The sequence below is a fragment of the Acomys russatus genome, chromosome 31 (assembly GCF_903995435.1).
Source record: "Acomys russatus chromosome 31, mAcoRus1.1, whole genome shotgun sequence".
NCBI classification, from domain to species: Eukaryota; Metazoa; Chordata; class Mammalia; order Rodentia; family Muridae; genus Acomys; species Acomys russatus.
The window spans coordinates 3,877,218-3,899,562 of NC_067167.1; the positions used below are offsets into that span (position 1 = coordinate 3,877,218).

Below are 22,345 nucleotides of genomic sequence, written 5' to 3' on the forward strand. Positions count from 1 at the left end.
AGTAGGCTCGGGGCTTATGCTGGTGATGCCAGGGTTTTTGAGGCAGGAGGATTGCCGAAGCTTGGGGTCAGCCTGGAGTATGTTGTACGGAGTGTCAGGACACTAAAGCCTGTGCCAAATGTCCCATTGCTTCTCAGTCGGATCCTGTGCACTGTCTGTGCTCTTGTCTTGTGAGATTGCACTGTGCAAAGCTGCTGTCCTGTCTGGGAAGTCTTTCCTCACATTTATAAAGTCTACTTCACTATAGAAGGTCCTGCCTACTCAGACCTTGGAGATGAGTGGCTGGACACCTTTTTTTTTTGGGGGGGGGGGGCTCACAGAGAGAGATACTTGAAATATCTTTGGAGGAACAACCTTGTAAGGACCCTTCCAAATCCTCTGGGTATAGTGTTGCACACCTGTTAGCCCAGAACCAGAAAGGTTGAGGCAGGAGGCTCTGGAGTTCAGACATTTTGCTACAGAGCAAGCCCGAGGCTAGCTTGGGCTATGTGCAGCTCGGTTTTTAAAAAAAAGCAAAACAGTTAAAACCTGGAAGTCCTTCCTCTAAGGACCTCCAAGGTAGAGAAAGCAGAGACCAAAGTCCTTCGCATGGCCTGCCTCTGAGGTCTTACCGGTTCTTTGTCCCAGCCCAGGGGCCTCCTCCTGCCCCACTCCCACCCCAATCCTTCTCCACACCCGTCATGTCCTCGGCATTCCTCAGCCGGAAGTGCCTCTGCCCCAGCCCCCCCACGTGGCTGCTGGTCACTTCCGTCCTCATGACTTGTGGTTGTACCTGGAACCGCCCTCAATATTAATTTCTTCTACCTTGGTTCCTAGGCCAGCATTTGCTTTCTCAGAGACCCCCCCCCTCCCCCAAATGCTGGAGGGTAGGGTGGACCTTGCATGGGATTGGGCCCCCTAGTTCTGGTCTCTCTGTCCATCAGTTAACTGCACAGATGCCCAGCGCTGAGTGCCCGCCAAGAATGGTCAGAATGGAGCAGGCCACGGTGGAGGGGGCAGGGAGGCCTGGACAGATTGCAGAAGGCGGGAAAAACCAGGCGGGAAAAGAAGCCCTGCGGGTGGGTAGCATGGGGGCCCACTGGCAATGCCCCTGTTACTCAGTGTGCTCGTTGCTGTTTGGGGGTGCTCAGACCAGACATGGGGTGCAGGACGTCTGGTGGGGAGGCATCCCTCAAGTTCCCCTGGGGTATATGGACATAGATTGGTGGCTGCTTAGATTAAGAGGTGAAAGTTTGTCCAGCCGAGAGGGAATGGGCATGGACTGAGATGGAGGGGAGAGTGTCTCTGCCGGGGCATCGGTACCCCCGGTATTCCTATGAGGTTTGCCTGATGGTGGACCTGGGCCTTCTTGGTAAACTGGACACAGGCTGCAGGGCAAGTCCGTGGCCTGCTGGGTGGAGCCGGAGGTGGGGTAGATCCCCAGTCGTGGGGGACGCCCCACTCTCTTTCTTGCTTCCCGCCACTGCGCCAGCCAATCAGGAATCAAGAGCCCGCCCCGGCCTCCTCCACCTCCCCCCCACTTTAGGGTGGCAGAGTGTCCCGTAGCAGCCTGTGCACAATTCTAAGAACGCCCTAAGTTTTCGCGGGAAAAAAAATCCTAGCAGCTGGAAGGATCCCGCGCTCTGGGGCTCACTAAGGTCCTCTGCCACTCACGCGGCTTCCCTCCTCGGTCACCTAGCCGCAGAGCCCTAACTTAAGAGCCAGAAACTCCAGGCGAGAGGAGAGTGCGGATCGCCGCCGCGGGAGAGGTGAGTGGACGAGCGGGCTGTACGCACACGGTGGCACGGCCTGGCACTGCGCAAAACGGCAAAGAATTCCCACGCGTGGCCGCGGGGACTTGTTTCTGGGGATCTGCTATGTTTTCCATGCCAAACCTCCTCTCTGGCCAGTCGCACAACGTTGACCGTCCGAGTCGGGGGCGGGGGGGGGGGAAGCTTTTCAAAAATTCGCAAAACTTTCCCGCGCGTGGGTGAGATTTGCAGAGAGCCATCGCTCAGGCGTGGTTCTGCATCACGTGTAAAGAGAATCCGAATTTTATTCAACACGCTGAGCCTCTCCCTCTGGTCCCGCGCACACGGTTATACCCGAAAGCTTGGCAAAACTTTCCCGCGCGTGGCTCGGGGCATTGCAGAGAACCACCGCGCATGCGTGCTTCTGTATTCGTTAAGGGGCAACCTGAGGGGAGCCCTCCACGCTGCACCCGGTTTTTGACCCTCCGGAGTACCGCTTAGTTTGCGGGAAACGCGTGGGGTCCGGCGAGGGAGTACACGCGGCTCCGCGCCTGCGCGCGGACGTTCCCCGCGATTCAATTGTCGCGCCCGAGTCCGGTTTCGCGCGCCCTGGCTTCTCCCAGTACGTCTCGGCCAATTGAGTGCGAGGAGGGCGGGGCGTGTAGCCGGGAGGAGCCAATCAGTAGTGGGCTCTCCGGGAAGGGCGGAACCTAAACGGCGCGGCTCCGGGGGTCCGACCCTGGCGACTGCGGAGGGTGTGGGCGTGGGCTCGGGGGCCTCCCTAGTCTTTAAAGCGCCATCTCAAGAGGCCTGGGTCGGTGTCCCGGGAGGAGGTCAGAGCAATCAGCTGCGCGTGGGACTTAGGTGAGTTTGTTGCTACGAGCGCGCGCGCGGAGGTGACCCGGCCGGGACTGCGAGTTGCATGGCCACGGCGGGAGTGGGGGACACTGGCCCCGAACTCCGGGGAGGTGTCCTGAGTGGTGTGTGTGTGTGGGGGCGACCTTCCTTCTGTGACTGAGTTCCCCCTCCCGGACTTGAGAAGTTCCGGTCCGCTTCGGAGTTGTTGAGTTCCCGTCGCTGGGACTTAGACTGCGTGGAATGAATGAATCAATGGGTGAACAAATGAATGAGTAGCTGCGGCTACTTTCAGCCTGACTAGGGCCGTTTTCCCTCTGTGGACATTGCTTTTTTTTTCTCTCTCCCTCTTTGGAGACGTGGTGGATTGTCTTGGATCACCCAGGATGTCTTTGGCGGTTCACGATCAACTGTCTCCACTAGCTGGTCATTAAAACATTAAGTGCCTAATTTATGCCACCTGGTCCTCCAAGGTGGGGTCTGGCAGTGTAGGGGGGTCAGGACTGCTGCCGGAGGTTGATCGTGGGAGTTGCTTCCTTCGCTCAATCAATCGCCCAGTAAAGAAAGCTACTAGGGTACACTCAGCCCACTTCCCGCCCCCTGGCAGACCACACTGACCGGAGTCTACCTTTCTCTTTCTGTCCCTCAAGCATCTCGGCATCATGTGGATCCAAGTTCGAACCATGGATGGGAAGGAGACCCACACTGTGGACTCTCTGTCCCGGTTGACCAAGGTGCAGGAGCTGAGGAAAAAGATCGAGGAGCTATTTCACGTGGACCCCCAGCTGCAGAGACTCTTTTACAGGGGCAAACAGGTAACCATCCGCCCACTGAGCTTTGTTCCAAGCACCCTGCCTCTCAAAGCCACTAAGCAAGAGGTCACACCCAACCAGCCCCCCCACCCCACCCCCCCAACCCCGTAGTCAGTCCCGGAAGGAGAATTTAGAGCCGCCTCAGATGCTGGGGTGGAGAGTGAACAAAGGCAGGCCTCCTCACTAGGCGGGTAGCTGGCTCGGTGCTGCAGAGCCTGGCCCCTCTTTATTTTAAACTAAAATAATTGTTGAGGGAAAAGTTTGAAGTGGCCAACAGAGGGTTCAAGAGGGTTTTGGATGAAAAGTTTCTCCCAACAGTTTTCATGTGGTGGCAATGAGAGAGGACCAGGTTTTCCTTTTGATTCCCACATTGATTGCTTGTAGTTTGCCTCCATGAGACATCAAATGCCCTGGAGGGTTCACTTTACTCACAATTAGAAATTTCATTCGTCTAGGCTTGTGGGGAAAACGGAGCTGGTTGATGCTTCTTATGGGGGGGGTAGCCTAGCCGCCTTGTTGAACCTCTTTACCTCTTCTCGCTCCAGCTTTCTGTGGTCTTTTGAATGGCCGTGTTTGTAGCCCAGCTGCCCAGATTTGGGACTTCCTATTGTTGGCACCTGGCTGGGCTTTCTTTTTTTTTATTGGTGTCTTGCTGTGCTGGCTTTGGGGTGTTTGGTGTGGGGTAAGTGCCTTCTAGAGCCATTTGACACTCTTAAGAGCACTGCAGCCCAGCAGACAAGGGTCTCGGAAGTAGATCTGCAGTTGCCCTGTGTCCATGGCCTGTGGCTGCGCAGGGCACTGCTACCCTCTGGTGTCCAGGTTCAAGGCTTCATTTCTTGGGATGGCTGTGCCCAGGTGATGGCATTGTGTTAGGAATCAAGATGACCCTTCTTGACTCTAGGAGGCCTTGAGACTGTCCCCTTACTCCCGGACATGGGTATTCTTGGTGTAGCTGGGTGGTGTGTGGGCACTGTGTTCAGTTGCCTGCTATGGCGACTCGTTTCATTCCATACCCAGTGTGCCGCTTTAGCAGTGTGTGTCCTGGTCAGGGACACAGGCTGGCAGAGGTACAGATGTCAGTGGCCACGCCCACTGCAGAGAGTCAGCCTTTTCCCCTTGGCTTTCAGCTGGCTACCTGTCTTCGATCTAGTCTCCAGGCTCACTCACAGTTTGAGTGGAAATACTTGTACAGGTTCTCCCTGAACAGTGTTGTTATTTATGTCTTTATCGGGAGACGGTTTCATGTAGCCCAGGCTGGCCTGGAACTCAGATCCACCTGCCTCTGCCTCCGGAGGGCTGGGATTAAAGGTGTGCTCAGTCTCGAAGTTGTTAACCCGTAGCAAACCTGGCAGCCCCCCCCTACTGCCTGGTCCTTTTTCCTAGCTCTTGCCGTGTTGTAGCTTTGTTAGCTCTGTCAGGGAGCAGGCGGAGGCTTCCGGTTTCTGACGCAACTTCCTCAGCTGCAGCCTGCTACTGGGACACAGCGGCCCATTGGGAAGGAATAAGGGGCTAGGAGGTGGGGTCTGGCAGAGAGCTGGAGAAAGCCTGCTTTGGTTGATATGATAGCAATATAAATGATGCAAGTAGGCCACACTTCCAGAAGCTTCCAGAAGGTTCTAGCAAGTTCAAGAAGGGCTGGCTTTTTTTCCCTCTTGTGGCCCAGCTGCCTGGATCCATCCAGACTTTAAGAGCTGAAGGAGCTAGCTAGTGTCAGGAGTTGGTATCCTGGCCCCTCCTTGCCTTTAAGCAAGGTGGTGGGTATGTAGGAGGGGACTCTGGGCCGCGTCCCGCCAGAGCAGAGTGAGATATGTCTGGCAGACCCGTGTTATCTTGAAACTGCCATTGAAATAGCAGTAGTCTTCGATGCAATCAGCGCCTGCAGGCTTTACTCAAATGTTGCCGGGTCCATTGGCTCTCTGGTCAGGGACAACTTAACTGTTTGTGTCCCACATCACAAGTGTGGCCGACCGGTGGCCACTGCATGTGGTAATGTGAGTTGAACAGGGCCTGGCTTGGCAATGGGGGGCACCAGGGTCCCCACAGGATAATGCAGACCTGAGCTGTTCTGATTTTATGCTGGGGTTCTCCACTTGTTAACACAGTACCCAGAGGAGCCGGGCGTGGTGGTGCACGCTTTTGATCCCAGCACTTGGGAGGCAGAGGCAGGCGGATCGCTGTGAGTCTGAGGCCATCCTGGTCTACAAAGTGAGTCTAGGATAGCCAAGGCTACACAGAGAAACCCTGCCTGAACAACAACAAAGAAGAGTTTCCAGAAATCACCCAGTAGTCCCTCTGGACACCTCTCTCCCCGTTAACATCAGCTGGTCTCATGGGTGATTGACATCAGCCATGCTGACCGAGTTGGCCAACCTTGTGTTCACCTCAGTACCCTGTAAACCATCACACCTGTCATTGCAGCACTGAGTCAGTCTTTCCTACTTGTGGAGTCCAGGGTCAGCCTTGGGCTGTATGAAACCTTGTCAACCACCCCCTTCCCTCCACCTCACCCCCAAAAAGAAATCATGTCAGGTTGGGCCAAGGCCTGTCTCTCAGGTTGTTCTGATATGGCCTGGGAGCCATTGCCTTTGCAAGAATGACTTGCTACCCAGGATCATGTAACCAGCCACGTAATGCAGGATGCAGGGTCCCTACCACCTTCACTGCAGGCGCAGTAGATCTCCCCCATAGTATAGACAGAAACCGACAGCTATCTTGAAGAAATAGATTGGCCATAGCTCCTGTCTCCCCAGTTATTCAGGAAGCTGAGGCAGGTTCGCAGGTTCAAAGCCAGGCTGGGCAATACACTGAAGTCTTGTCTGGAAATGTTACTTGTGGATTTTTAAAAATTTATTCGTCATGCCAGGTGGCGGTGGCGTACATCTTTTTTTTTTTTTTTTTAAGATTTATTTATTACTATGTATATATTATAGATGGTTGTGAGCCACCATGTGGTTACTGGGAATTGAATTCAGGACCTCTGGAAGCGCAGTCAGTGCTCTTAACCACTGAGCCATCTCTCCAGCCCTGGCGCACGTCTTTAATCCCAGCACTCAGGAGGCAGAGGCAGATGGATCCCTGTGAGTTCGAGGCCAGCCTGGTCTACAATGGGAGTCTAGGACAGCCAAGGCTACACAGAGAAACCCTGTCTGGGAAAACAAAAACAAAACAAATTTATTTGTTATTGTGTGTGCATGTACTTTGGCGTGTGTGGGGTCGGGGACAGTGTTCGAAAGTCCATTCTTTCCACTGTGGGCTCGTAGGGCAAGGGCTCTCATCTGCTGAGCCATCAGGCTGCATGTAGCCAAGGATAACCCTGAAGTTGTTGGTATTGGTGATGGGCTACAGGTGTGTGTGTTGCTATCTGGTTTGTGTGGTGCTGGGAATTGGCCCCAGGACCTTAATTCACACTGGTGTGTTCTCAGCCCCTGTCAGGGGCTTAATTTTCACTCCTTAAACAATAGCAGGAGGTGTGACTGAGTGCTGGACTCAGCTGTTATTGAGGTCGATGAGTGGTCTTCCGAGTGTCTTGCCCTCTGTGACAGGTGGTCTCAAAGGTGACCAGAGCTTGGGATCACGTGCTTCCTGAATTTCCTAGCCAGCCCCTTGGCAAGATAGGTGGGGGGGGGGGGGGGGGGCGGACACTACACCTACCCCTAGTCCCAGTCACATGCCATTGCAGGCTTTTACCTGCCTTCCTGGGGGCCCTTCTGGATAGTTTCAGAAGCTGCTCAACCGGCCTTGTGAGTTAGGCAGTCTAGTTAGAACTGCCTGGTGAGTCTGTCCCAGCTACATCCTGTCCTGTCTGTTGAGTGGGGGGCTGCCCTTACTGTCTCAGACTGTGACCATAGTTGGGGCAGCCTGGTAGGCTTCTAGGGCTAAGGGTGGGGGTGGGGGTGGGGGGGCTGGTGGCCCTACCTCCTGGCTACCAGCTCCTGGGCCCAGCAGCTACCACATTTTGCTTTGTATTTGAAAACTTTGGGCACGAGTTCGTGTCTGTCTTGAGTGTGTCATATGCATATACATATGCATATGGATATGGATATCAGGTGTCCTTAGTTGCTTTCTTCCTTTGTTTGCTTTTTGGTTTTTCGAGACTGGGTTTCTCTGTGTAGCCTTGGCTGTCCAGGATTTGCTTTGTAGACCAGGCTGGCCTCGAACTCACAGCGATCCGCGTGCCTCTCTGCCTCCCGAGTGCTGGAATTAAAGGCGTGTGCCACCACTGCCCAGCCTCAGTTGCTTTCTTAGCTGTGCTGGCTGTTCGTGGCTGAGTAATGTTCATTGGGTGGGTGGCCACTTGCAGAAGGCCTTGGTTTCCCTGTGGGCACCGCCATGTGTGTTTTTTCTTTAGTCCCCTCTTCCATCCAAGTCTAGCCTGCTGTGCACAGTCCCTGTGTGTTGAGTCACAGGTATGGTGGAGTGTGGGTCCTGGCGGTGAACAGAGCAGCCATGAACTGCTGACCACGTTGTTTCCCAAGCTGTTTCCTGTTCCCGCAGAGCCCTGTTCCCGCAGAGCCCTGTTCCCGCAGAGTTCTCCTGCTTGCAGAGTTCCCGCATGCAGTTCCCACAGAGTCCTGTTCCCACTGCCTGCAGAGATCCCGCAGAGTCCCGTTCTCCCCACCCCTGAATTCCCGCTCCCCCATGCGGAGTTCCCGCAGAGTCTTGTTCCTGCCCCCCCTTGAGTTCCCGCAGAGTCCCATTCCTGCGCCCCCCCCAGCAGAGTCCTGCTCCTGCTCCCCCCCAGAGTTCCCGCAGAGTCCTGTTCCTGCCCCGCCCCCCGAGTTCCCACAGAGTCCCGCTCCTGCTCCCCCCCCCAGAGTTCCCGCAGAGTCCCGCTCCTGCTCCCCCGCAGAGTTCCCGCAGGGTCCCGCTCCTGCCCCCTCCCCCAGAGTTCCCGCAGAGTCCCGCTCCTGCCCTCCCAGAGTTCCCGCAGGGTCCCGCTCCTGCTCCTCCCACCCAGAGTTCCCGCAGAGTCCCGCTCCTGCTCCCCCGCAGAGTTCCGACAGGGTCCCGCTTCTGCGCCCCCCCCCCAGAGTTCCCACAGAGTCCTGCTCCTGTTCCCCCCCAGAGTTCCTGCCCCCCCCCCAGCAGAGTTCCCGCAGAGTCCCACTCCTGCCCTCCCCGAGTTCCCGCAGGGTCCCGCTCCTGCTCCCCCCCCCCAGAGTTCCCGCAGAGTCCCGCTCCTGCCCTCCCAGAGTTCCCGCAGAGTCCTGCTCCTGCCCCCCCGCCAGAGTTCCCGCAGAGTCCCGCTCCTGCCCTCCCAGAGTTCCCGCAGAGTCCCGCTCCTGCCCTCCCAGAGTTCCCGCAGAGTCCCGCTCCTGCCCTCCCAGAGTTCCCGCAGAGTCCTGCTCCTGCCCCCCCGCCAGAGTTCCCGCAGAGTCCTGCTCCTGCCCTCCCAGAGTTCCCGCAGAGTCCTGCTCCTGCCCCCCCGCCAGAGTTCCCGAGGAGTCCCGCTCCTGCCCTCCCCGAGTTCCCGCAGGGTCCCGCTCCTGCTCCCCCCACCAGAGTTCCCACAGAGTCCTGCTCCTGTTCCCCCCCAGAGTTCCTGCCCCCCCAGTAGAGTTCCCGCAGGGTTCCGTTCCTGCCCCCCCAGCAGAGTTCCCGCAGAGTCCCGCTCCTGCGCCCCCCCACCCAGAGTTTTTGCAGTCTCATTCCTGTGCCCCCCAGAGTTCCCGCAGAGTCCCGCTCCTGCGCCCCCAGAGTTCCCGCAGAGTCCCGCTCCTGCGCCCCCCCGCCCAGAATTCCCGCAGAGTCCCATTCCTGTGCCCGCCCCCAGAGTTTCCGCAGAGTCCTGCTCCTGCGCCCCCCAGAGTTCCCACAGGGTCTCACTCCTGCCCCCCCCCCAGAGTTCCCGCAGAGTCCCATTCCTGCGCCCACAGAGTTCCCGTAGAGTCCCGCTCCTGCTCCCCCCCCAGAGTTCCCGCAGAGTCCTGTTCCTGCTCCCCCACCCAGAGTTCCCGCAGGGTCCCGCTCCTGCTTACCCCCTCCCCCAGAGTTCCCGCAGGGTCCCGCTCCTGCTCCCCCCCCCCGCCAGAGTTCCCGCAGAGTCCTGTTCCTGCTCCCCCACCCAGAGTTCCCGCAGGGTCCCGCTCCTGCTCCCCCCCCCCCCCGCCAGAGTTCCCGCAGAGTCCAGCTCCTGCTCTCCCCCCAAGAGTTCCTGCAGAGTCCCGTTCCTGCTCCCCCATGCGGAGTTTCTGCATGGCATGCAGAGTTCTCGCATGTTGAGTCCTCCTTGAGTCCTGTTCCCGCGTGGCGTGCAGAGTTCCCACAGAGCTTTCCCTTCTCACGTCCAGAATCCCTTCCTGTTCCTGCCGTCTCACTCCTGGCTTGGTCAGGCCTGTTACCATAGCCAGTGGGCCTGCAAGCCTTTCTTTCACACGCCCTCCCCATTAGTCCCCAGAGCTCTTTGCATGACAGTGATTACCCCCCCCCCCCAAACACACTGGGTGACTCCACTCCTGGGGGAGCCGGTTCACAACTGTGGCAGTCACAAGGCCTCTGGCCGCCAGTGGGGAAGGAGCCCGTGGGGAAGAATACCATGGAAGGGGCTACTGGGGGGGTCACAGGTCACATCCTGACCCCCCAGCTCTTGGCCACCAGCTGAGTTGGCCCGGAGCTGCTGCCCAGGACCCTGGGGGAGATTGGAAGAGGGCTTTAGAGAGGATTCTGGGGCTGTACTGTGGGTCCCCCCTGGTTGCTTCTGGGTGCCATAGGATACAGGCTACAGTCTGTCCCTGCTGGGCCCTGCAGTGTACTGGCCAGTGCACCCACTTCAACGCTAGGAGCGCCCCTGGCGGTGGCAACATCATCCAACACCAGACAAACTGGCTTAATAGCCCTCCTACCTGTCTTCCCAGGCTTTGGGAAATGGGAGGAGGAGGATCAGGAGTTTGTGATGACCCTGAGCTACGTGAGACCCTGTCTGAACCCCTGAACCCCATTCAGTATTACTTCAGCAAGTCTCCCTGGAAGGGGACGCCCTCTCTGGACAGCCACAGCGTGGAGGGATTGTGTCGCCTCTGCTTATAGCCCTCTGTGGGTGCTGATAGTGCTCCCTGTCTGCCTGCTGGGGAGCACCTATGAGTGTCCAGGCCTTCCTGGATGACAGTCTGTTGTGGGTTTTCCCCCCAGATGGAGGACGGTCACACACTCTTCGATTACGACGTGCGCCTCAATGACACCATTCAGCTGCTGGTGCGCCAGAGCCTGGCGCTGCCTCTCAGTACGAAGGAACGGGACTCGGAGCTTTCCGACTCTGACTCTGGCTACGGCGTAGGCCAGAGTGAGTCGGACAAGTCGTCCATGCACGGCGAAGGGGCCGCTGAAGGGGACGACAAGATCGTGTGGGAGGACACGGAGCTAGGGCTGTACAAGGTAAGGCTCCCTGTGGTTGTGTGGAGATGTGACGGTGGCTTTCTGGGTTTGCTCCCAACCCAGATACATAACACTGCCAACCCTGGTAATGCCTGGGCCTCTCTCCCCGTCACTCTGCTGACAGCTGCCCAGGGTCGCTTGGGACTCCTTGGTGACTCCACTGTAGTCAGTACCTGCAGGTGTCACCTCTACAGCTGGCCTGTAGCTGCCATTTCGAATTCACACCTCTCTCCAGGGAGGTTTGACAAACTGGAGGTTGAGCCTCCCTGGGACACCTAGGCAATATGGTTGAGGCTGAACAAAGTCTCCTGCAGAAGGTGTTTGTTAAACTGAGTCATCCAGAGTAGTCCAGTCCCGACCAGTGTTGAGCTTGGCTGCCAGATGGAGCATATGGCTCACACCCGCCATCCTCATACTCTGGAGGCTGAGGCAGCGCAGCACGCTACAGTGTGTAAGGCTAACCTGGGCTACAGAGTGAGGCCTGTAGGCATAGCTGGGTGCAGACACCCTTGCCTGACACATGTAGCCCTGGATTCAATCGCCAGCACTACCAAAGTCAGACGAAACCTTGGTTGTGCTGGGCGGTGCCCCTGCACTGCACAACTCAAATCCTTGACTGATCCTGCACTGCTTGCTGGGTCCTCTGAGCCGACTTGCTTTCTGTAGGTTAATGAGTACGTGGATGTGCGTGACAACACCTTGGGTGCGTGGTTTGAGGCCCAGGTGGTCCAGGTACAGAAGAAAGCCCCAGCTCAGGAAGATCCCTGCAGCTCCAGTGCCATTACCACCCCGGAGGATGACATCATGTACCATATCAAATATGATGAGTGAGTACCACTGGGAGTCTACAGCATAGTCCCAAGCCCTGCCCTGCACTCTCCAAGCGACTGCTGCCTGGCGGTGAGGGTGGGGAAGCCATGGAAGGCTTGTTTCCATTTGAGACTGTTTAGACAAAGCACCCTCTTCCCCAAGGCTTCCTAGTGATAGGAGTCCAGCCATGTTTCTGTTTGGTCTGTAAGGGCGTGGAGATCTTTCCTGTGTCCTTGGTCTCAACCATCACAGGAAGATCTTGGGTGTTAGAGTCCTGGGACAACAGAGCATTGCAGGTCCTGGTTCCACATGGTTATTGGGCCTGCGCAGTGTCACAGGTAGTGAGGAGAGGCCTCCGGTGGGCAGCTAAGTCATGGTCATCTGTGTCCTTGGGTCTAGGAGGCCACAACACTTTATTCCTAAGACCAGCATCCCATAGTGGAGGGAGACCCCTGTCCTTATGGCTTTGCTGAACTCTACTTCCCTCTCCTGGTCAAATGCTGGGGTTTTGCCATCAATCCTGATTGGAGGGAGGGGTGCTGTCATTTCTGTCCATGGCCTGGGTGGCTCTCTGACCTGCCTAGGGTGGTTCCCTCAAGACAAAGTAGATGGTACAAATCCCAGTAGCACAAATTGGCACCTTGTTGAGATTTCCATGTTCTAACTCTGAGATCATGTGTGGCCCCTTGCTTGTTGTTGTCAATAAAGCTTTATTGAAATAGTCAGCCATTTAGTGTGGAAGTCCTTGGCAGAGGATGTTTGCTGAGCTGAGTTCTGTGATGGACCTGAAAGTTAATGAATCTGAGGTGGTATAGCTCGCAACTTCCCAGAGAACATGCCTTAACAACAGGTGGGAGAGTCCTCTGTGTGAAGTTGTCACCTCTGGCTGCAGTCTTTTTTCAGATGCATATGCCTCTGACACACAGAGGTCATTCTGTGCATGGATGGGGAGAAACATTCACTTGGCCTTTGAATGGTTCCAAAGTCTGATCCTGGGCCAACCGTTCCAAGTTGCTCTGACTTGGAGTTCTGGGCATGTGGCCACAATGTCTGCTACTGTCTGTCACGTCTCTCAAGAGAACCCAGAGCTGTCCCTACTCCAGCAGGCACACCTAGCCGCAAAAGTTTCACTTTCAAATTGCCACCTCTCTAGATCCTGGGATGGGGACGGAGTCACTTTGGGAGGCCACATCTCTCCGTATGTCCCACAAACCTGAATCACCAGCATAGACACTGGGGTCACCCAGAATATGGCTGCCCATGCTAACCACATCTCTGGCCCTGTGAAGGGACAGCGTGTGGTGGCCTGGTAGATCTGAGATTGGGCCTTGACTTACAGCTACCCAGAGCATGGAGTGGAGGTTGTCAAAGCCAAGGATGTCCGGGCTCGTGCCCGAACTGTGATCCCGTGGACCGACCTGGAGGTGGGCCAGGTGGTAATGGTAAACTACAACGTGGACTACCCCCGGAAACGTGGCTTCTGGTATGACGCTGAGATCTCTAGGAAGCACCAGACCAGGACAGCGCGTGAGCTGTATGGCAACGTCATGCTCGTGTGAGTGGCCTGCTCGGGCAGGGACCCTGACGTCGTCTCTTATCCTCCCGCCAGGCCCCCCTTGGCCTAGTCTGGCTCCAGGCCTTCAGACCTGGCTTTCTGGATGCTTCTGTGTGTTTATCAGCATTGTCTCCATGCTGTGGGAAGGTGTGGGCCTGAGTAGTTCTTGGAGGCCTTGCCAGCCTGCATGTAGCAGTCTTGTGTGTATATGGGAGGGCTCCAGGGCTCTCTATGAGCATTTGCCTCGCTGTCTTGCCCAGGCTCTCTCCAGACTCCCACCTCAGTGAGTAAGAGCTCTTGCTGTGTAAACATGAGGACCTTAGTTCAAATCCCCAGCACCCACATAAAAGCCACGTGTAGAGGGCTGGAAAGATTGGCTTAGAGGTTAAGAGCACTGTCTCCTTCCTCTTCCAGAGGTCCTGAGTTCAATTCCCAGCAACCACATGGTGGCTTGTAACCATCTATAGTGAGATCTGGTGCCCTCTTCTGGCAGGCAAGGCACACATGCAGGCAGAACATTGTATACACAATAAGTAAGTCTTGCCCGGCATGGTGGTGTACGTCTTTAATCCCAGCACTTGGGTGGTAGAGGCAGGCGGATTGCTGTGAGTTCAAGGCCAGCCTGGTCTACAAAGTGAGTCTAGGACAGCCAAGGCTACACAGAAAGACCGTGTCTCGAAAAATGAAAAACAACAACAAAACTTCCAAACAAGTAAATAAGTCTTAAACAAAACAAAACAAAAGCCATGTTGCAGAAGCTAGCACTACAGTAGGGACATGGGAAGTAAGGACACAATTCCTGGACGTGCTGGGCCAGCTGGCCTGGCATGTGCAGGCAGAAGTCGAGGATGGGCAGCCTCTGACCTGTAGGTGGCACAGGAGTGCCCATGTTACAGAGTGCGCACATGCAGAAACCAAAGGGGAGGAACCTGCCTGGGCTGGAGCTGTCCATCTTCCTGGTAGAGCTGAGGCCCCGCTCGGCCCCGCAGTGTTGTAATGGTCGGGATGTCCTGCAGGAACGGGTCTCAGCTCAATGACTGTCGCATCATGTTCGTGGATGAGGTCTTCAGGGTCGAGCTCCCTAATGAAAGGAGCCCCTTGATTGGGAGCCCCTCGCAACGTGAGTCTTGGTCGGGCCCTGAGTGCATCCTGGGTGCGGGTGGCAGTCCCAGGTGGCATGGTGGCCTGCTGCAGCCCCTCCCGCACTCCGGAACACAGGGAAGAGCGGCCCGTCCTGCCAGTACTGCAAGGACGACGAGAACAAGCTGTGTCGCAAGTGCGCCTGCCACGTGTGCGGCGGGCGCGAGGCTCCCGAGAAGCAGGTGCTGTGCGACGAGTGTGACATGGCCTTCCACCTGTACTGCCTGGAGCCCCCGCTCACCAGCGTTCCCCCTGAGCCTGAGTGGTGAGTGACAGACCTGCTGTCCAACCTGACATGCCCAGAAGGGAACTTTCAGACAGGCCGGGAGGTTGGCTAAGCCTCGCTGCATAGTTCTGCTATCCTGAGTTCAAATCCCAGCACTCACATCAAATGCTGGGTGTGGCCAGCACATAGCCCTGGGAGTTCAGTGTTTCGGGGGAACGGTGCCAGGAGTTTGGCTGGCACCTGATAATTGCCAGCTTGGCTGCAGGCTCAGTGAGAGAAAGCAGTCAGTGGAGTCTGGCTCATGTCTCTTAGGTCTGCCACTGTGTGCCCTGCCCCACTTGGGGAGCTTGTGTTCTTGACAGTGGTGTGTGCATTGGGCCCACTTCCTGTCTGCCTGACCTGATGCAGGTGGGAAACCTGAGGCTGGCAGAGGGAGGAGGGCTGTTGTCACATGGACCATGCCCTCTCATTTAATCAGCATTGCCGTTTGCCTGTTTTTAAGACAGGGTTTCTCTGTGTAGCCCTGCCTGTCCTGGAACTCACTTTGTAGACCAGGCTGGCCTCGAACCCACAGAGACCTGCCTGGCTCTGCCTCCTGAGTGCTGGGATTAAAGGTGTGCGCCACCACCACCCAGCTCTTGTTTGATTTTCTTTTCTTTCTTTTTTTAAAAACTATATATTTATTTATTATCATGTATACAGTGCTCTGCCTGCACATGCACCTACAGTCCAGAAGAGGGCACCAGATCTCATTATAGATGGTTGTGAGCCACCATGTGGTTGCTGGGAATTGAACTCAGGACCTCTGGAAGAGCACACGGTGCTCTTAACAGCTGAGCCATCTCTCCAGCCCTCTTGTTTGATTTTCTATAATTTACTTTTATTGTTATTATACTTGTGTGTGTGTGCAAGTAAGTAGAGTGCCCACAGAGGCCAGAGATGTCACATCTTCCCGGAGCTGGAGTGACAGGTGCTCGTGAGCCCAATAATGCATGGGCTGGGAACCGAACCCCAGTCCTCTGTAGGAGCAGCCAGGGCTAGACCACTGCACCATTGCTCTAGCTAGGAGCAGCCAGGGTTAGACCACTGCGCCATTGCTCAAGCTCTGTTCTTTGTTGTTGGTTTGTTGTGGGGTTTTTAATTTTTCCCCAAGACAGATTTCTCTTTGTAGCCTTAGCTGTCCTTGACTCACTTTGTAGACCAGGCTAGCCTGGAACTCACAGAGATCTGCCTGCTTCTGCCTTCCCGGTGCTGGGATTACAGGTGTGCGCCACCACAGCCACTGCTTCCCGCTCTGTTCTTGAGGGTGTTTTGGGAGTGGGGTGGGGTGGGGGTGGGGCTCTTTTTGAGACAGGGTCTGATTTTGTAGCCCAGCCTGCTTTGAACTGGAGCAGCCTCTGCCTCTGGTCTCCTTCTGACCTGCTGTAAATACAGGCATGAGCAGCTCTGCCTGGCTTCTGAAGTTTTTAGTTCTTCTCATAAGTTAAGGTGATAAGGAGTAGAGCTTTAGGTCTGGTTCTGTTTTGTTGTTTTTGTTTTCTTTCTCCCCTTCAAGACGGTCTCTCTGTGTAGCTCTGACTGGCCTGGAACTCATTTTGTAGACCAGGCTGCCCTCAGATCCAGAGATTTTGTCTGCCTCTGCCGGCTGAGTCCTGGAATCAAAGGTGTGCGCCACAGTGCCTCCATGACCCACTGTGGGGTTCTTAAAAAGAATTTTTTTGTTGTTACTTTGTGTGTGTGTATAACTTTGGGGGCTGGTTCTCTCCTTTGTGTAGGTCTTGGGGATTGAAGTCAAGTCCTCAGACTTGGTGGCAAGACTTTACCTGCTGAGCTGTTTCACTGGCCTTCTGCAGGCAGGGCTCTTAGCGGAAGGCTAAGAAAACTCATGTCCTGTGGAAATCCTACAACAGCTGGGCATGTTGGCGCATGCCTTTAATCCCAGCACTTGGGAGGCAGAGGCAGGTAGATTGCTGTGAGTTCGAGGCCAGCCTGGTCTACAAAGCGAGACCAGGACAGCCAAGGCTACACAGAGAGACTCTGTCTTGAAAAACAAAACAAAAGAACCCCAGAAACCCTACGACAGTAGGGATGGTCCAGCCTGGAGTTTGACCGTGTGGCTTTGGCTGTACATGGATGGTGGAGCATACCCAAAGCTGTCTGGGGACCCAAGTTGGTGATTTGACTCAGCTCCAGGGACCACATGGGCTGGGTGGCCCTGTCTTGGGCCTGTGTGTGATGCATGGGGGAAGGACACTCTCCGTCCTACACGCGGGCATCAGGCGACATGCAGGTGAGGTTCTTGTTGTCCTAGGTACTGTCCTAGCTGCCGGACTGACTCCAGCGAGGTGGTGCAAGCTGGGGAAAAGCTAAAGAAGAGCAAGAAGAAGGCGAAGATGGCATCGGCCACCTCATCCTCTAGGCGGGACTGGGGCAAGGTGAGGCCCACACATTGCATCTTGTCCCTGTCTCTATTCCTTACTCCCCTTTGCTCACACACTCCTTTCCACATGCAGGGCATGGCGTGTGTGGGACGTACCACGGAGTGTACTATTGTGCCCGCCAACCACTTCGGGCCCATCCCCGGCGTCCCCGTGGGGACCATGTGGCGCTTCAGAGTCCAGGTATCTGCTGACCCCACAGGGTTTCAGACATTTTTTTCTGTCGAGTTTGTGTCTCTAATGCTTGCTGAGTGAGGTCCAGGCATGTGCCGGCTTGGGAGAGGGTACCAGGTTGCAGCATGACCTTACACCCCTGTCACAGCCAGCTCTTATGTGGTGGCTGTACTCGGCCATCGGGCCAGTGTGCTCTTGTCAAGAGCCGTCATCCTGGGGAACAATAGAGGGTTACAGTCGCCAGGAGATCAAAACAGCTCTCTCACTGGTGTTCTTAGGTCAGCGAGTCTGGTGTGCATCGGCCACATGTGGCGGGCATCCATGGCCGGAGCAACGATGGTGCCTACTCGTTAGTGCTGGCAGGCGGCTATGAAGATGATGTGGTAAGCCTCCTTCACCACCACTTGGCTCCTCTCCTTTTTAGCTGTGTCTCAGCTCTAGCTCTTACCGCCATCCAGCACTATTGATGTCAAGTGTCGCACCTGCCTCTGCATAGCCTGTGGGGATTCTGTGTCGTTCTCCCCAGTCTCCACACTGGGGCCTGCCCTCGGCGCTGGCCGGAGTTGGCCAGACCATGCCATGCTCTCAACATGTGTCAGTCACTTTTGTCGGACCTAACAGTGTCTCCAGACAACAAGAGTAGTGACACTTGAGGTTCATTAATGCTGGAGAAAGAGATGTCACGAGGTGTGACCTATAAGCACAAGAGTGAGTCCTGATTTTATAAGGAAAGAAAAATCAACTCTGAAGATGCGGCAGCTGAGAGTGTTGAGCTGTGCTGGCTACTCAGTCTGCTGCTGTGTGGGGTTGGCTACTTAAATAGAAGGGGAGGTGGGAGATTACAGGGTGAGGTGAACACTGCACCCATGGTGGGGGTGGATCAGGCCTCCCTTCTGGACAAAGGAACACCGCATGTTCAGCAACATGAAGAATCAGGTGCCACTGACTGTACCATCCACTTCTAGAACCTTGCATCTTCCTGGACATGCTAAGGCTGTCTCCTCAGATACTTTACTCAGTGTCAATAGTCCCCAGCACACCCTGTCCTTTCTCTTTCTGTGGGTCTGACTACTCTGGAGACCCCAGGGCATGGAGAACCTGTGCTGTGTCTTTTGTGTCTGGCTCATGTCACTAAGCATTGCTCCTTCGAGATCCTTCCACACTAAAACAGGACTCAGTGGCATTTCAAAGAGCTGTGCTTGGTTTTTCTTTCAGTCTGTTCTTGTTGTTGTTTGGTTTTTCGAGATAGGATTTTGCTGTGTAGCCTTGGCTGTCCTGGACTCACTTTGTAGACTAGGCTGGCCTCGAACTCACAGCGATCTGCCTGCTTCTGCCTCCCGAGTGCTGGGATTAAAGGTGTGTGCCACCGCACCTGGCTTTTCTTTTCAGTTGTTAAGGGTGCCTGTGTGGATCTTCTGGGCCCACTGTGTGCTGCGGCCCCTTCACTGTGGCCTTGAGTCTGCCATATTCGTGCTGCCTGAGTTTCACACACCTGTCCTCACTGAATTGGGCAGGGCTTTCTCACCCCCTGTGCTGAGGGCTCATCCGATGGTCCTTCCCCACTGCAGGACAACGGTAATTCCTTCACATACACCGGAAGTGGTGGCCGAGACCTTTCTGGTAACAAGCGAACTGCCGGCCAGTCCTCTGACCAGAAGCTTACTAATACCAACAGGTGTGTGGTGGGGAAAAGGCCTCTCCCTCCTTGTGCCCGCTGTCCCCGTCTCAGGAACTTCCTGGCTGTATCCAGTGCTTATTTTATGTGTCTTCTGTTTGCTTCATGATGGATCTGTGTCCTGTGGCCACAACCCCAGCCAGGGGTTTCAGTTTAATCTTTCTGGAGGCAAGTTTCTGGGCCTTGAGGCCTCCACTAGGAGGCAGCACTCGGCAGACGTGTGGCACATGGGCAGGACATGAAAGTGAAAAGGACAGCGGGAGTCTCACCATTCTCTTGGATGCTGCTGGGCCCCGCCCCTTACAGCCTCCACCGCTCCTTGCTGCTCTGCCCCAGGGACCCAGCCATCAGCGCCGGGACTAATGGAGACATTTAGTCTGTCTGCATCCCTTGGGCACAGTGTCCACAGAGGCCAGAAGGGGGCATTGGATCTCTTGGGACTGTAGACAGCTGTGAAGTGCCAGGGATTTTTTTTTTTTAAAGATTTTATTTATTTATTATGTATGCAGTGCTCGCAGGCCAGAAGAAGGCATTAGATCACATTTAGATGGTTGTGAGTCACCATGCGGTGGCTGGGAATTGAACTCAGGACTCTTAACCTCTGAGCCATCTCTCCAGCCCAACTGCCAGGGATCTTGTCCTGGTATTCTGTTGGTGATGAAGGCCCCGTGTATCGATGGATGCCAGGATGTCCCTTTGTGTGTGGGGGAACATGCTGTGACGTCCCTTTCCTGTCCTGCCTCCCCAAAGGGCTCTAGCCCTCAACTGCAATCATCCAATCAATGAGAAAGGTGCAGAGGCTCTTGACTGGCGTCAGGGGAAGCCAGTGCGCGTGGTCCGCAACATGAAGGGCGGGAAACACAGCAAGTACGCGCCCGCAGAGGGTAACCGCTACGATGGCATCTACAAGGTGAGCAGTGAGCTCCTGCCCATGTCCTCGTGCCCATGTCCCCCAGTTCCTGCACTGCGCTGCACCAGCTGTGCTGTCCTTTCCACAGGTGGTGAAATACTGGCCAGAGAAAGGTAAATCTGGCTTTCTTGTGTGGCGCTATCTCTTGCGACGGGATGACACAGAGCCTGGGCCTTGGACCCGAGAGGGCAAGGACCGCATACGGCAGCTGGGGCTCACGATGCAGGTGGGTGGCCCTGGAGGTCAGAGGTCAAGGTGTCAAGGGGCTCCAGCTCTCATCTTTGGAGCTTGTCCGTTGTGGGGGAGCTTGGGGTGAGGGCACTTGGACTACTTGGAGGCCTTAGGCTTTCTAGGGTTCCTGGCCCTCAGGAAGCTGGCCTTGAGAGTTCAAGACCAACCTGGGCCACATACCTTCCTGGGTGATGGCACTGTGACCCTGTAGAACGGATGGGCTGAGTCCTGACTCTTGCCTCCCACCCCTTCCTTGTCAGTACCCTGAAGGCTACTTGGAGGCCTTGGCCAGCAAGGAGAAGAACAGGAAGCGCCCGGCCAAGGCCTTGGAACAGCAAGAACCCTCACCCTCCAAGACCGGCAAATGCAAGCGCAAGTCCACAGGTAGGTGCCCACCTATCTGGACTTCCTGTCCATCCTGACTTCCCATCCGTCCCATGTCTGACGTGTGCTCACTGGCGTTGCTGTACTCCTCACAGGCCTTGCTCTGCCTCCCCCCCCTTCCCTCCAGGCGCGGTCACCTCCAACTCCCGTGTGTCTAAGAAGAGCAAACTGGAACCCTATACACTCCCAGTGCAGCAGGCCAACCTCATCAGGGAGGACAAGAGCAACGCCAAGCTGTGGGATGACGTGCTAAGTTCACTTCAGGATGGGCCGGTGAGCCACCGGGGGGCCCTAGCTCCTGTGGGCAAGCTGGGTCAAGAGGCCCTGTCTCAGCCTGCTGCCGCATTCCTGTGTGGCTGCGCGTAGCCATTCCTGTGGCTGTGCAGCTGTCTCTGGGACTTCACTAAAGCTCTGTCCTTTTTTGATATTAGTTAGCTTCTGGCATCCTCTATTCCTCTTCCTTTCTGGTTCTGATGACTCTGGGGACCTCCTGGGAGTGGGACCGTGCAGCTTTGTCTTTCTCTGATGGCTCACACCGCTGAGGCTCATCTTTGTTGGTGCAGATATCAGAATACCCCTTTTCCTGCTTTGAGTAATCTTCGAGATAGGATTTCTCTATGTAGCCTTGGCTGTCCTAGGCTTGCTTTATAGACCAGGCTGGCCTCGAACTCACAGAGTTCTCCGTGCTGGGATCAAAGGAGTGCGCCACCATGCCCGGCAAATAACATTCCTCTCTGGATAGACTGCCCTCTCTGGTGGCTGTCCTTATGTCAGGTCACGTGATCTGCTGCCACTCACTGTTGCGCCACTGTGGCTCGTGAGTGCAGCTCTGCCCTACCCCTGATGCGCTTGGCTTTAGTGTATCCTCACGGTGGGATTCCTACATCATGTAGCCACTGTGTGTGTGTGTTGTTGGAGACCTGTTAGAGAAATGTGTACCTCGCTCCACTCCGTTAACAGGGCAGGGACAGTGGAACCCTACCAGGATGACTGCTGTCCTGGTGAGGCCAGCTCCCTCAGCTCATTCAAGGTCAAACTGAATGAAGCCTCTATTTTCTTTTCTTTCTTTTTTTCTTCTAATTTATTCACATTATATCCTCATTGTTATCCCCTTGCTCTTACCCTTCTGAAGCCCTCTATTTCTTATCAACCGTGAATCCTGATGGTCATTGTCTGTCTGTCTGTCCTGCTATCTCTTGTCACTTTTCTGGTTTCTCCCTGCCTGCTTGCATTAACTCGGCACTGTCCTCAGTCTTTGCTGAGGCTTGAATGGGGACAGCGGGAGCCTCTGTCTTGTGGCTGGGGGGAGAATGATGGACATGTGCCCTCCCATCCCTGCTTTGCAGTACCAGGTCTTCCTGAGCAAGGTAAAGGAGGCTTTCCAGTGCATCTGTTGTCAGGAGCTGGTGTTCCGGCCCGTCACCACTGTGTGTCAGCACAATGTTTGCAAGGTGAGGAGGCCTGTGAAGATGTTCTGAACCCACTGCCTGCGCTCTTGGGATTTCTAGAGACCCCAGCCTCTTGACACCTCATCCCCTTCAGGACTTTGCTAGGGACCACTGAGAGGGAACTCGGAGAGTCCTGAGTGGGCTCCTGAGGGTCAAGGGAAGTCCTGTGTGGCTCCTCCCAGCTGTCCCCTCACTCTGCCCATGTCTCATGCAGGACTGCCTGGACAGGTCCTTCCGGGCCCAGGTGTTCAGCTGCCCAGCCTGTCGCCGTGACCTGGACCACAGCTCCCCGACCCAGGTCAATAGGCCTCTGCAGACCATTCTCAACCAGCTCTTCCCTGGCTATGGCAGCGGCCGGTGATGCCAAGACCCAGGCAGAGGGCCCGCAGCCCCGCTCTGAGTTGGTAGTGGGTTTAGCTCGAAGGTGTTGTCCTTCTATGTCTGCCCTGGCGACTTGTCTGTCCTGGTTGCCACCAAGGCATCTGCAGGAATCCCGTTCTGGCTACCAGTTGGACTTGTTTGGTTTTTTGTTTGTTTGTTTTTTTCATTTCTTTTTCTTTCTTTTTTCTTTTAAATACAACGCCTG

At 55.6% G+C, this 22,345-nt stretch overlaps 1 protein-coding gene across 1 annotated transcript; it reads left to right on the plus strand.

Moving 5' to 3' along the window:
- The first annotated feature begins 1,546 nt into the window (after positions 1-1,546).
- Uhrf1 (ubiquitin like with PHD and ring finger domains 1) lies at positions 1,547-22,270 on the plus strand. Its single transcript, XM_051139848.1, has 17 exons — positions 1,547-1,748; positions 3,236-3,400; positions 10,526-10,768; positions 11,435-11,595; positions 12,918-13,133; positions 14,150-14,253; positions 14,328-14,538; positions 16,811-16,934; positions 17,013-17,120; positions 17,390-17,494; positions 18,680-18,786; positions 19,537-19,696; positions 19,785-19,922; positions 20,188-20,311; positions 20,439-20,584; positions 21,658-21,762; positions 21,974-22,270. The coding sequence occupies exons 2-17, from the start codon at positions 3,248-3,250 to the stop codon at positions 22,118-22,120; spliced, it is 2,352 nt and encodes a 783-aa protein (XP_050995805.1). The 5' UTR covers positions 1,547-1,748; positions 3,236-3,247; the 3' UTR covers positions 22,121-22,270.
- Positions 22,271-22,345: the final 75 nt, after the last annotated feature.

Excerpts from the sequence above, each read along its gene's own strand:
- Uhrf1 (XM_051139848.1), top strand. The coding sequence starts at position 3,248 with ATGTGGATCCAAGTTCGAACCATGGATGGGAAGGAGACCCACACTGTG. Across the intron at positions 13,134-14,149 it reads TATGGCAACGTCATGCTCGT|GAACGGGTCTCAGCTCAATG; the intron begins GTGAGTGGCCTG and ends GATGTCCTGCAG. Across the intron at positions 19,697-19,784 it reads GCTACGATGGCATCTACAAG|GTGGTGAAATACTGGCCAGA; the intron begins GTGAGCAGTGAG and ends TCCTTTCCACAG.